Source organism: Morchella importuna (assembly GCF_003444635.1).
Source record: "Morchella importuna strain M04M26 chromosome Unknown Morimp01GS002, whole genome shotgun sequence".
Classification (NCBI taxonomy): domain Eukaryota; kingdom Fungi; phylum Ascomycota; class Pezizomycetes; order Pezizales; family Morchellaceae; genus Morchella; species Morchella importuna.
In genome coordinates, this window is record NW_025763399.1 from 545,306 (window position 1) to 559,406 (window position 14,101).

The window sequence follows — 14,101 nt, forward strand, 5'->3', positions numbered from 1 at the left end:
CTACCTACCTACAACCGCAAATGGCCTAGATTCTAACCTTTCACGTGAACTGTATAGTTATTTTAGTCTATACCCGCCCACTAGCTTAAGCTATCATGTCGTCCCAACAGCAGCAACAGCAGCAGCAGCAGCAGCAGCAGTCGAGCTCATCATTCTTCGACTTCACCCCCCAATACCCACAGGAAGACTTCACGAGTGCCCCAACCACACCCAACCTCACCGCCGAACGCGTAGAGGGCATAGGCGGCGGCGGCGGCGGAGGTGGTAATAATAACAGCGGGAGTGCTGGCTCCCTCAACGGAGCCGGGGGAGGCGGCGAGTCCCCGGCCCAGAGATATAATAATCCAAACCAGCACTCGGAGCGACTGATCGATGTAGACAGCCCAGAAAACTCACCTGTAAAGTCATACTCGCAGCCCATTCCCATCCAGCAGCAGCAGCAGTCGTCCGCTGCGGCTTCGCCCTCTGCAAGGTCGTTGTCGTTTACTCAACCACCTGATATAAATAATAATTCAAGCCCGAGCCACCACTTCACAAAGCCTGTTCTCCCACCGCCGCCCCCACAGCAGCAGCAGAATAGTAGTAGCAGTAATAACCAGCAAGCCCAATCATCGCCCGTCCACAGCGGCTATTCCCACCCCAGCACAGCGCAGCGAACAACCTCCTACGGCAGCACCAGCAGCCAGCAACAGCAAGACCCCACCAAGCACTCCTCCACCCAGCCCCAATCCCAGAACCAAAACCAAGCACACTCGCCCGTCCACACATTCAGCAAGCCCACCCCGCCCTCACACTCCAGCCCCGTGCAGCCGCCATACCCAACCCACCACACCAGCACCCACTTCCCCATGCCCCCCACGCCCGTGGCAGCACCAAATCAGACCCCCGCCTTCAACCAGGGCTATCCCCCGCCCGCAAGCGTCACAAGTAACTCCTCGCAGCCACCACTATACAGCAACCACCGCGAGGCCCAGCCCGCACAGCACGCCGGATGGCCAGACCAGCCGCCGGCAGACATGAGCATGCGCAGCTTACAAGAGGGGTCGGTGATTGAACGCGGTGCCGCCGCGGCCGCCACAAATAGAAGGAACCCCAGCGCTAGCAGAGGCACCGGCGGACAGGGTGGTAGTGGTGGCGGTGATGCGGGGGTTATCCAGCGGCCTACACCGCCGCAGCAGCAGCAACAGCAACAGCAAAGTGGTAATTACAGTGATGGGCAAGGCCAGGGACAAGAGACGGAGCGTGAGCGCGAGATCCGCGAGATCCATGAGCGCGAGCGAGAGCGTGATAGGCAATGGGAGCGCGAGCAGGAGAACCAGCGGAATCTAGGAGGCATGGAGCAGCAGCAACAGCCGTCATTCAGTACCCGCCAACAGCAACAACAGCAGCCAGCGTCGCCGCAGTATATCAAGAGTACGTTCAACTACCAGCAGCACCTGCAGCGGCAGATTCTCAGTGGGTCGACGTCGCCGCGGGGGAGGCTGGGGTATCAGCCGCCGCCGCTACCAGCGAGCGTGTTGCAGCAGAGCAAGAATACGAGCCCGCTGAGCACGAGGGATATGTATGGTAAGCCCAGCGGGCAGGGCGGTGGTGGGAGCGGTAGCAGCGGGAATGTGGGGACGCTGCCCCACGCGGGGTCGAGTCCGGCACAGCAGCAGCAGCAGTATGGCGGGAATCAGTCGCAGTCGCAGTCCCAATCGCAGTCACAGTCCGCAGAACGGAAGCCTAGTTTTGGAGCTTCACAGAGCCCGAATGCAGGAGGAGCAGGAGCATATAGCAACAATGCCCCGACATCGAGCCCGCACAACCCCGCCCAATCGCCGCCGGTCAACTACAGTGGCGGCTCCCCGCACGGCTCCGGCACCAGCTCCAGACCGCCGGCGAGGAACCTCCCGTACAGCCCGCCACAGGCTGCACAGCCATCACCGCACAGAGAGCAGGAGAAAGATAGAAAAAGACAACAGGAGCAGCAGGAGCGGGACTGGGAGCGCGAGCAGCAGCAGAGAGAACTACCACCACTCAATACCCAACAGCGAGATCGTGACAGAGATAGTTACCATCACCCACACCCACTGCTCACGCCGCTGCCCGACGGTCCTGCACCGCCGCCAGCGCCAAGTGTGCCGCCGCCTGACACGCCCGGCAGCGAGTTCGGCTCGCCGGCTATGGGTCCATCGTTCTTGAAGCAGGGCGGGTATCGAGGCCTTATTGGGCTGGGGCTGATGAAGAAGCTGCGCGACACAAGGGAGGAAGGTGAAGGAGGGACGCCGACGGGGTTCTTGGGAAGGAAGAGCCATATGAAGAAGAACTCTGACGAGAGAGGAGGTCCGCCGCCGCTCGGAAAGAGGACAGGAAGTGTCGGGAGTGGGCTGGGGAAGGGTGAGCGGCCAGGGAGCGCGGAGGAGGACGATCCGATTCCGACAGAGTATAGGCCGCAGAAGAGGATCGATGAGGAGGTCGGTGAGGGTGAGGGGGAGAAGAGAGCAGGAGGAGGGAAGAAGGGCTTGGGCTTGGGGTACTCATCGACTACAGGGCCGCCGACACAGCAGACAATCGGGAGTGGCCCACAGTCGCAGTCGCAGTCTCAGAACCAACCTCAGTCACAGTCCCAGAACCAGAACCAGAACCAGAACCAATCGCAGTCCCAGTCCCAGTCTCAACCTCAATCCCAATCTCAGTCCCAACCTCAGCAGTCTCAGTCCCATTCACAGCCCCAACCGCATCCTCCCGCCGGAATCTCTCCCAAGGCCCAACAAGGCTACGGACGACCTCCTCTGCAGTCAAACTCCTCCCAACGGAGTCCCGCAGAGGTCGGACTCGGAAACTACCTCTACTCGAAACCGTCACCGTCGCAGCAGATGTCTCCAGGAAACTCGTCCAACCCTAACCCACGGTTCCCCGGTGCCAATCATAACCACCATGTCACCTCGCCGCTCTCCGGAGGCGGCAGCGCAGGATCTGCAACCAGCCCCAACAGCAACAGTGGTGGAAACATCGGTAACGGTATGAACACTGGAAGCACCAGGGAGAGCGTGATGCGAGGTCAGTGGGCAGACACCACTGCTGCCGTTGCACGCCCAGTCCAGCAGCAGGAGCAGCCGCAGCCTGGGTGGTTCGACAACAGCCAGCAGAGGGTTGCGAGCGGTGGAAGCCAGCCCAGCATCCCGCAAGGACCACCGCCAGGACCACCGCCGCCGCCACAGCACCAGCAGAATACCTACGATGGTGATAGCGGGCCCTTCAAGGCATTTACGCAGAACCTCCAGAAGCCGCTACTGTCGCAGCAGCAGACCATGGCGGCACAGAACCTGCAGCAACAGGCGAGAAGAGTGCGGGTGCACTCGCCGCCGAACTTTATGGATGATGATGAGACCGATGACCAGGGCACGAATCCGAGCGAGAGCGCGACGCCAGAGCCGAGGATGATGGGCAATCAACCCCCCCGCGTGGGGTCTGATGAGGAGGTGTTGTATCATGGTCTGCAGGATCTGCTGCCACAGCTCCCGGCGGAGCATATCCAAAGCCTGCTCACGTTTGCGTTGTATCTGTGCGACGATGCCGCGGTTGCGGAGAAGGCAAACAATGTGCATTTGACCGGAACTGGGGATCTCGGACACCAACTTGCGGTGATCCGGGAGAAGAGGTTGAGGAGGTGGAAGGAGTGGGTCGGCGCCGAGGAGATGGAGAGAGGGAGACAGGTCGGGTTGACACCTGGCCATAATATCAAGAAGAAGGATAGCGGAGACTCGAATCCATTTGATCGTGATAGTAGTGACGACGAGGATCGCGAGGAAGGCGGTCTGGGCTATGAAGGGATGCAGCCGCTTCCTCCGCCACCAAGATTGCCGGAGATTGAGAACTTGGATCTCAAGGCCGCCGGAATGGACGCATTTGGCGGCAGACAGCACGGGTACCAGCAACAACAACACCACCACCAGCAGCAGCATCACCAGCACCAACAGCACCGCGGTAACTACGACCTCAGATCCGAGCAGACTCCAAGCCCGACACCGACCATCGACCAAGTTGCAAATGCACCCAAGGTCGACCTGGAGCTGCAGATGCCCAGGCCCGTTCCCAGCGTCCCTGCAATCCGTATCGACCCCAGTGCCAGAAGAAGACTATACGACGACGACGCCTCTACAGTAGTCAGTGAAGCCCAATCCAAGGGCGGCGACAATGAGCAAATCGGCCAGCCAGGGGCGACACCATTTCCGGTCGGCTACAAGGGACCTGGCGGCGACTACGGCCGCGAGATCCGGCCCATCGATACAAAGCCGCTGTCTGCGATCATTGGCATCTTCAACAGGGGTAGTGGCGGAAACGGCGACAACGGAATCGATCCGCCAAGCTCTGCCGAGATTCCCCAGTTCCTGCACATGGCGTATGCTGCGCTCGATACGGCCATGAACAGCCCTAGCCTTGACACATATCTCAGCGAGGCAAGGCGTGCCCTGGAAAACCAGACGAGCCAGCGGCTGCACCAGTTCCAGAACGAGAGCCACCAGCGGAGACAGAGGACGCAGGCGCAGACGGCACAGCTGTACAATACCGGCAGATTCACGTTTGCTGATATCGAGCGCATGCGAGACGAGTTTGAGCAGGAGGAGGCGAGGCGCAAGATGGAGGTTGATACGGAGATCTACCACATCTTTGAGAACGAGTACGTCGAGGTTGCATACAAGGATGTCAAGGGTCAGCTTGAAGTTCTCGGCGGGAAATGGTATGAGGAGGTCAAGCTCTGGCTTCTTACCGCGTCGTCCCGGCAGAGCAGCACCGAGGGTACGGCACTTGAATATCATCTCCTCCTAGAAGCTATTGATCTCCTAAATAAGCTTCATATCACGATGGAGGAGCATGAGCACGTTCTCCAGTCCCTTGTGTCGGACCGCAATGCAAGGTACTTGCAGGTTTCGGTGCAGCCGCTTTTGTCGGTGGGTGAGACGATCAGGGCTGCGGATGCGGAAAGAAGGTTCTGGCTAGATGAGAGCGAGAGACAGTTGAGAGGCAAGATGGAGGCGGTGAAGAGAGGAAAAGAGCACGAGAAGGGCGTTGAGAGAGTCGTTGGGGAGGTGGTGAAGGGCCTCAGGAGTAGGTTCCGAGTCGTTGTCGATGGTGTATATGCCGTGATATTCCAATTCCGTAAGTACAACCACTCCCTATCGTAGTCTTTCCGCAGACAAAACTCTTTGCCGTCTAAGAAACCTTTACTAATATCCTTGCCAGCCCCGAGTGTCTTGCCCCAACTCTTCCGCCGTTTCTTCGACGACAACGCCGGCGCAATCAACTCCCCCGGCCTTCCCCAAGAACACAACAGCTCCCCCGCCTCCTCATTCTATGTCATCTCCAAGGAGGTCCTACAAGCCATGGTCGACGCTGTGCAAACACTCGGCGAGATCGTCGGTCTCATCAAGCTCGCCATGGACTTCCAGAACGCGCCACAGATCCGCGTCTGCGAAGCCACCACCGCCCTTCAAGTTGCCGAAGAGCACGCTCACAACAGCGGCGTCACCGCGCCTGCCGCAACCGCCGAAGCATGTTCCCAGGGGCTCGCCCTCCGTCTTCCGGCTGCGCTCAAGCGCGCCCGCGAGGAGCAGATCGAAATGGGCGAGAAGGCGATGGGCGAGATGATGGAGACACTGCGGAAGCTGCAGAACTTCCTGACTACCGTCAGTGCGAAGGGGGGTAGGATCGATTTTATGGGTGTGGCACCGCCGCCGATGGCGCAGAGCCAGAGCCAACAGAGCCAGAGCCAACAGAGCCAGCAGAGTCATCAAAGCCATCAAAGTCACCAGAGCAACCAGAGCCAGCAGCATACGCCGCAGCAGCAGCATCAGCACCAGCATGGGGGACAGCAGCTGCCGAATCTCCCGATGCCGCCGATGGTACAAGTCGGTCAACAACAGAACTGGAATGGCGGGTCGGGAGAGGGTGAGTGGGGGTATGGTAGAGGTGGCGGCGGCGGTGGTGGGTTGGGCGGTGTAGGACTCGGTGGTGGACAGTCGGGTCTGAGTACAATGATTGGTGGGCTTCGATCGGTAAGTCCGCATGCTGCCCATTTATACATTCTTGCGTGAATCATAGCTAATAAGATACTTTTTTAGGGACAAATGAGAGGCGGCGGAGCAAACAGTTTACTGATCTCGCCAGGGAGCTATGCTCCTAGTGGATACTCGCCCAACGCCGGAGCCAGTGTGTGGAACAGCCCTTACTAGGAGGGTGAAGTGCGTGTCAAAAGTTGTGTAGGATTAGATTATCGTGATGTGTCATGGGATATGGGTGAGTATATGTCTTATAGAGTATTTAAGTAGTTGTACGGCGGTAATGGAATAGAAAGCTCGTTGATAATGATGTGTTTTCTCCTGTGACTTGAACTCGATTAGCTGTGGAATCCGTAAAAGTAGAGTGGTAGAGTTGTACCGACGACTCTAGGCCATTATTTAGCTTCTATCAAGGTTGAGGATCTAGCAAAAAGAGGGATATGGTCGCCTTCTGTCCTCCATATTGACTAAGAGCGATGATTGTCTTCGTGTGTCCGTATAGTAAAGAATGGCTGTATTCTAACAGAAAGAAAGCTTTGATATATGGTGGCGAAATGACACGTAAGCAAACCACTTTATCCAATCGTTCCTGCGGCACATAATTGCTTTTATCCGCAATCCAGAGTATATGACTAACGTTCTGCTTCACGGACGGGTTGCTATTCGAGATTTAGACAGCATATTCGGAGAGTTAATCAAGATCCGGAGTAGGTACATACGTGTGGTGCGTGCACGTTTTGGAGTGAACCAGGAGTTCAATATCTCATAAATATATAGATATATCAAGTATGCAATATGGATTTAAAAGGGTTTTATTCGCTGAGTTTTGGATCGTTTCTTTTTGTGGGTCAGCTAAAAAGAAAGGTTATGGAGGTTATGTTGGTAGTTATATTGGAGGTTACCGTTTCTTTTTGTTATTATTCGCCCGGTAGTTGCGATATATTTATATGATTTGGGATTGTTTTGATTGTGATTTTGATATATATATGTTTACCTCCATCTCATTACCTCCTTGGCAGTGTAGAGCAGCGGCAGTACACCTCTCTAACTTCATTATCCCCACCGGCCGAAGGCTGGAAACAGCTTGTAGATTTTAGTTATATATGAATCTCGGAATTAAGAAGAGAGCTCAGGCTCGATAAAGTAAAGCAGAGCTCCAAATGATTCATGTATGCACCGACGATGATAGAAGAGGAAAGAAGACGAAAAATAGGGAAACAAGTAGAGACAAGTCTGGCTCATGAGGACACCGTAACCTCTGTGACCTGTCCTCCGTCACAACTCCCACTGTGTCCGTTGGCCACTAACGCGTTACACTTGTCCACGCCTGCGCCACAGCATGTGCGAGTGATATTACATGACTACACTTATCTACCCCGAGTACTAAGTAGTGGCTTATAATTGGTGCCAAGCCCCAGAGCACTGCTGTGTTTTCTTTGTGTAATATGCAATGTGGCCCTTTGGACTAATCACGATAAGTGACTTTATTAATTTTGGCGTGCTTCAATTATGCCGCTCGATTCAAACAAAAAATAAAACAAATACGAGCACGATCTCAAAGTACAAGGTGCACGTGGGGATCGAGCTATCGCTCCTATACGGCGCTCGATCGAGCTTTGTACATACATATATGTACGTACATGTATTTATTTATGGCTGGGGCGTTTCATTCGTTGTGCATACAAATATTGGTAGTGTAGGGTTAGGTGTATTGTGATATTGCACCTACCTTTTTCAATTTTTGCTTGATGCACCAACATGTTTAGATAGGCGCATAAATTGGGGAGTACATTTAAGTCTGTCTCTTGATTACATGTATGATTGGGCTGACTCCTTCAGCTTTTTAAGTTTCCCTACCTGTCTCAAGTCTGGCAGAATAGATGGCCCCCATGCTGATCGTCGAGGAGTACGGTACCATTGAGAACGTGGCTCCTCCGTCAGTGTGAAGTAAGCGATGTGGACAATCTACACAGAGAACAGGTCTCCGCAGTTGTGGAAAAGACAGATGTGTGCAATGAAGGTATAAGAGGAGGATGAAAGGGCTCTTCTCCACTACACAACCAGTACAACAACGGAATTGTCTCTTGTGCTCTTCGGCAGATTATCCCCTGGTACGGCTTTAACGTGGGAGCTCGGCATCTCTGCACGCCGAGCACAATAGCAATGTGCGAGCAACTGGAAGCATTTTTCACTGTTGGACTGGTTTTCTTTTTCTCTCTCGTGCTGGGGTTTGGATTAGCTCTGTTCAGCTTGTGGTTAGGTGCGTGGAGTGCAACACAATACCCATTCGACGAAGAACGCAGTGCATGTACGAGAGAAGAGCGCTGAGATCACTCAATTCTCTTGCTCGCTACTATTACCTGTATGTATCACGTCTAATTTCTCTCACGGCTAGATCGCGTTTCTTATCTTTGCAGAGAACTGAACTGTCTCGAGCATCCGTATACGGCACTGTGCTGGGCACTAGTTACCAGACTTGGGTAAAGACTAGAACCACCACCGAAGCTTTTTATGTCTAATTCTGGCCTATTTGCACCTCACATCCCTACACCAAAGCGCACCCTCCCGCACTCCACTTTCAGTGCATGTATGCTGCCTGTACACAAAGCTTCGTATCCACTATCCAGCATACCCGGTTTTATACCAGGGTACCTAGATGGCATGGGCGTATTAGAGGAATAACATCTTCCCTGTTCATCCCATTCTCGAGGCAATCTGGGATGTGTATGTTGTCATCTACCACTACTGTACATATACCCAGCGGATGATCCTTGGAAAACAAACGGCCATTTAAACAAATCCTCCATCGCACCTTCAACGCTTCCACACTTTTCTCGCTCTATTACTCTATTACTCTTTTGCCTTATGCCCTCCCCTGGGTAAATTTTTACGCTAGCCAATCACACCTGGTGGCCATCTTTTATCTCCGCCCTCGTAAAGGCACAAAGTCTTTTCTTTAACTCCGCGCAAGCGTGGGTTCAGTGGAAGGAGATACCAGAATTATCCCGTGTTCTAGTGGAGAAACTAGCTTTGCAGTAGAGAGTACATGTATGTATGTACATGTATGTATGTCCTGAATCTCAGCTCTTCTTCCACCATACCAGCTAACCTTTATTGATACATGTAGACAATCGTTTTCTAGCGTTCCTCATACACAAACTGTACCTTCGTCGCGACACGGCTGGGAGTGGGGGGTTACGGGTAATTATTAGGGCATATGTCTTGGTCGGAAGTTTCGTTCCTACCAATTAGGCGATCTTCCTACAACCAAGATCTTTACTATCTCTTAAACACAATCATCACACCGCGCCCCCGAACCCACGACGCGACTAGGCACCCATGTCCTCTGCAGAATAATAGCTCGCCCCACGCGTCTAGATACGTAAAATATCACCACCGTGGCCCCTAGAGTAAATCGCTCCCGCGTTTTTCTCTAAAATTTTAGCTGCTGCTCTCGCTGGGTCCACCGTACACGTCAAGGGGAACTAAAATGATGTGTGTTTGTGTTGATCAAGTCTATTGTTGGAACAAACGATCGAGGGTATGGGTATGAGTTGTAAGTCAATTGTATGATTCACATACTAAAGAAATAAAAAACAATTACTGCAGTGGCTTCCGGGAGTTCGTTCGTGTGGGTTGATAATGTGTGTGGGATTCATCAGCAGTCACTCGGCCTTGGCACTCTGACGATATTTCCAGGTGTTTTATTTTCCTGCATTCACTACCATTTAGCGAGGAAATGATTCACTTCAGTTAACATCCTTTCAGCAATATTACTGTGATGGAATTGATATCTCTTGACTCTCTGACCCCCGGGCTTAAATTAGAATGAGGCTAGTCTTTTCCTGTCTTGGCTCGTGTTCCAGAACTCCTCAGCTTTGTCCCGAGATCGGCAAAGCGAGATCGACCGGAGGCCCTGATATATCGCTATATAAAAGCTTTTTATTAGATCTGCCACTGCTCCAAAGTCTGGTCAAGACACACTAGTTACCACGGTAATTCCCACCTCCAAGCTCCGCAAGCGCAGGCGCGCGCACGAACTAAAAATACCCGCGCCTTCGCAGAAACAAGACAAACTACGGTTTCTGTAACTACAGTATCGCCGTACTTTTATCCTCTTCTTCCAGCCCAGACCCCCAGCTCTTCCTAATTCACCCATCCGATACTCCCCGCCCCCCCCCTCTCCGCCGGGCCGTACTCACCGACGCAGTACGTCCCTTCCACACCCACAAACTCCCTTCCACGACCCAAAACCCAAGAATCTTTTCACAGCTTCACTTTCCTGAGCCTCATGTTTCCTGCACAACTCTCCTTATTGACACCGCATCGCGGACATGCCACGTGAGATGGAGCCGCAACGCAGTCAGGGTGCGCAGGGCAAATGCGCGCAGTGAAAAAACAGAAAGTTGACGTAAGTGCGCGTGCAGATCTGACAGCTAGATCTCGAGGTGACGTTGAGTGTGACGGATGCCGGTAGAGTTTGTTTGTTTGTGGTGATGTAGGAGTTTGGGGTGAGTGAGGTGAAGGTGCTGACGGGGTTGATGTTGATGATTACGGTCTGGGCGGGTTTGTTCCTGATTAGTGTTCATTCCCTCTACCTCCACCAATGAATGGCGCGCAGCGCGCGGTCGGTTCGGTGGCTGGTGGGTGGTACCGATAAATATGTAAATAGATTTAGATTATGGAGAGAGGGGGGGGGGTTTCATGGGGAAAAGAAAAAGTTTGAAGAGAGATGGGGTACATATTAAAACTAATGCAGGTGAATCGCGAATCTACACAAGAACGGACGAACTTCCAAAGGGGGTAATTTCTACAGTATATTTTTTCTCCCGCTGAAACATCACGGTGGTGTAATGTTTCAAAAGAAGCAACAAAAAAAAGGTTTTTGTATTGTGTTGTTGTATGACATTCTCGTTATCTCGAACAACCCCCGTGACCACGCGCGCGCAGATCAGTAAACCCATTCACAAACTAGCACTCGACCACCCCGCCCCCTTCTCCCTCGGGTCCCCCAGACAAAAAATGGTACAGTATGTAAGTAGCATAGCATCCCTACCACCGCATCACATCAAACGGCACGCAAAAGCATGTACGAGTCTTCTATGTAAGTATCTGCTAGGTATGTATCGAAGAAGTCGGTACTTACGCATCCTGTCATGATTTCCACCCAGGTAGGTAGGTGGGGCAAGTCCATCATTGGCTCCCCCCTCCTTACTCTGCATTCGTTCGTAGTCAGGACTATCATGCGAGCGAAAAAGCAACATGCCTTACATACATCTTGCCCTATCACTCAGCCCAGCCTTGGCAATGGTCGACCCCTCAATTTGTGGAGCAGGTAGGTAGAGGTAGGTTGAAGCTAGAGACTCGACTCGTAAGCAGCACTCGTTCCTCCCAAGCAACGCAAGCTATGGACTGGAATCTGCGTATTGTAGCAGCTTACCTATGCCAAATTTTCTAACCCCCCCCCCCCCCCCCCCTCACTCCCCCACTCCTACATGAATCGGATAGGAGAATAGCGGTATCCTGGTCCCTGGATTAGATTCGAGCTCGAGAACCCTTAGTCCTTGCCACACTCGTACTCCACTCCAGAGAAGGGGGTCACAGGCCGGTAGATCATACACTGGCCTGGCCGGTTCGGCCCCCATATCATGCATCGAGCTCACTGATTTGACTGCTTCTGCTTCTGCTGCCCTGCTGCGTACTTCTAAGACATTTATTTGTACCTCCTTTCCCTTTCTCTTTTTTTTTCTTCTTGCGTTGCTACAAGTTTACAATTAACCAATGATTGCAAATCAGCCTGATGGGATGTCCACCACCAATCATGCGTTGTCCAAAATAATTAAAGTTAATCTCTACATGTGTAGAAATATTAACATGCCTAAATAATCAGCAAGGATAAACATGAAGCGAGAGCCTAGGTAACTTATATCATGTAGTGTACTTCACCTGTAGGTGGTCCATGGCGAACCAACACGTGGATTCGAAGAGGGTGTGAAGTAAGGATTGATATAGATATGGCCTTAGTGGTGATTCACGATTCCGAATTCGCGGTATCTCTTGTTGCCTCTCTCTCCTTCCCCTCGGGTTTTCTTTTTTGTTTCACGCCGTCCCGTTATTTTCATCGGTTCGTGCCGGGCCGTCTCCTGTTGGCCCAAACCGCGCGCCTATGTAACAGGTGGTAACCAGTACTTGGTTGGCATGTAGGTACTCTACTCAAGGCACCATAAACAGGGGGCATCGAATCATACAAATGCATGCACTTTTTCGTCTCCCGTGCTCGCACGCGCTCACACACGAGTCGACCGTCTTATATTGCTCGAACGACATCGCTCCCTAATAATCCCTTCCCCGCACTTGAAGCCCTTCCTTTCTGGCTGTTAGGTATTTTAGTTTAATTTTGCTTTTTCCTCGGCAACGGGCCGATGTCAAATCAGCTCCAAATCGGAACCCCGGCCTAAGGTAGTTTCTTTTCAGCTGTGTCTTGGCGATTTTTAATGGACATATCATCTGCTTTCCGCTTCCACTCCCCCCCCCACACCTCCGCCGTTGCAGATTGTTCTGTTCTGTTCTGTTCTGTTTTCCATCCGTTCCTGAGCTGAGAAAGAAAGATCGAGAGCTCAGCCCTTTATTCTTTCTGCCTTCCAGATTGACCTTCCCCATCTGTCACTTCACATTCCCTGCACCAAAAAAGAAAACGATAAAAGCACAGCAATAAAGAAAGTTGCGAGTACTTTCACTGTCCGCCGGAGGAGATACAATACAGCACCCACCAAGTATATCGATTCAGCAGGCGGATCCATATGGTGTTTTCGCGCTGGTTCGTGTACCAGGACGAGCGCAAGAGGCGAAAAACCTCGAAGGTCTCCGAGATTTCTCATGTCTCCGAGGTCTCTCAAGTCTCTCAGGACTCTTCAGGTCGATTGGTGGCGCCGGTACGAGTAGTTAAACGTGATCTCGAAAAACCACTTCCACCGCTACCAGTAAGTATACATACCTGCCGATATACTTCGTTGTTAAGTTGTGAGCCCTCGCTTGATTACATGTAATTTGTTTCCCTTCCCAGCTGTTGACTAAATGTTCCTTCCAGCAACAGAGGCCCAGGCCGCGGCCTGTAAGGTATACACCATATAGCGAACCACCACCAATACCCTCTCCACCAAAACCAAAAAGATGGTCGACGCCTAAATTAATACCGAAACCGAAACCGAGAAAGAGACCGTGGATGATGGTTTTATGCCCGTGTTGTACATAGATACCTAGAAAATTTCCTTTTAATTTTGTTTCATTTCAGTCATTCATTTATCTTCAGATTTCCTTTGTTTTGGTTTTATTTTCTTTACTTTCCGGTTCGTTCGGTAATCTAGACCTTATCGGAGGTCTAATATTGATCATGAGTGCTAGCTGGCTGGCTAGCTGTGATGTGTGTGGTGTGGATAGCGATTGTTTTTTTGACGAGATACCATTTCCTTTTTTTCTTTTTCTTTTCTTCTGTTTCTCCTGTAACATCAGGAACACAGCTGATATTTTTGAAGCAACCCCCGCAATTTTCTACTGTCTTCTTTTTCTTGTTCCATGTAACTTTCGTCCTTCACCGCGGCGCGCTGGAGGTACGATGACGCTTTCTCTAAACCCTTTCAGGTGTGTGACAGGGGACGGACAGGGACAGGGCTAGTCGTTATCAACGCCAAGACAGCAGCCTATCAGGAAAGTCCGTGCGCAGCATCTAACCTATTATTAGTCGAGCTGCCGGTTAGGTAAGGTGGCTTTTTTACTAATCGGATCTGTGACGTGACGTGACAGGTGGCTAAGGTGCCGTCCAAAAAGTGCTGGTCCTGATTCAGTTCTCGATCGGTCTGGGGAAGAAAAAAATTATGAGCCGAGAACTGGTACGAGTAGAAGCACTGTTGGGATTCAACTAGCAAGTGCAGCTATGTATTCTGTGCATTGATAACAAAGAAATGTGAGTGGTGTTTTTCTTAAATGCATGGTTTCTCACTCACCCAGCAGCACTCAGTAGGACTCCATAGGTCGTACATATAAGCCAGTATCTTTATTGAATC

At 52.0% G+C, this 14,101-nt stretch overlaps 2 protein-coding genes across 2 annotated transcripts; both read left to right on the forward strand.

Annotated features, from left to right (window-relative positions):
- Nucleotides 1–95: 95 nt before the first annotated feature.
- LAJ45_01034 (uncharacterized protein) lies at nucleotides 96–6,345 on the forward strand (the record flags this gene model as incomplete). Its single annotated transcript, XM_046110632.1, has 5 exons — nucleotides 96–5,142; nucleotides 5,227–6,038; nucleotides 6,105–6,192; nucleotides 6,247–6,279; nucleotides 6,338–6,345. The coding sequence occupies 5 exons, from the start codon at nucleotides 96–98 to the stop codon at nucleotides 6,343–6,345; spliced, it is 5,988 nt and encodes a 1,995-aa protein (XP_045975810.1).
- A 6,496-nt stretch (nucleotides 6,346–12,841) lies between these two features.
- LAJ45_01035 (uncharacterized protein) lies at nucleotides 12,842–14,068 on the forward strand (the record flags this gene model as incomplete). Its single annotated transcript, XM_046110633.1, has 6 exons — nucleotides 12,842–13,061; nucleotides 13,129–13,157; nucleotides 13,680–13,795; nucleotides 13,866–13,927; nucleotides 13,998–14,001; nucleotides 14,056–14,068. The coding sequence occupies 6 exons, from the start codon at nucleotides 12,842–12,844 to the stop codon at nucleotides 14,066–14,068; spliced, it is 444 nt and encodes a 147-aa protein (XP_045975811.1).
- Nucleotides 14,069–14,101: the final 33 nt, after the last annotated feature.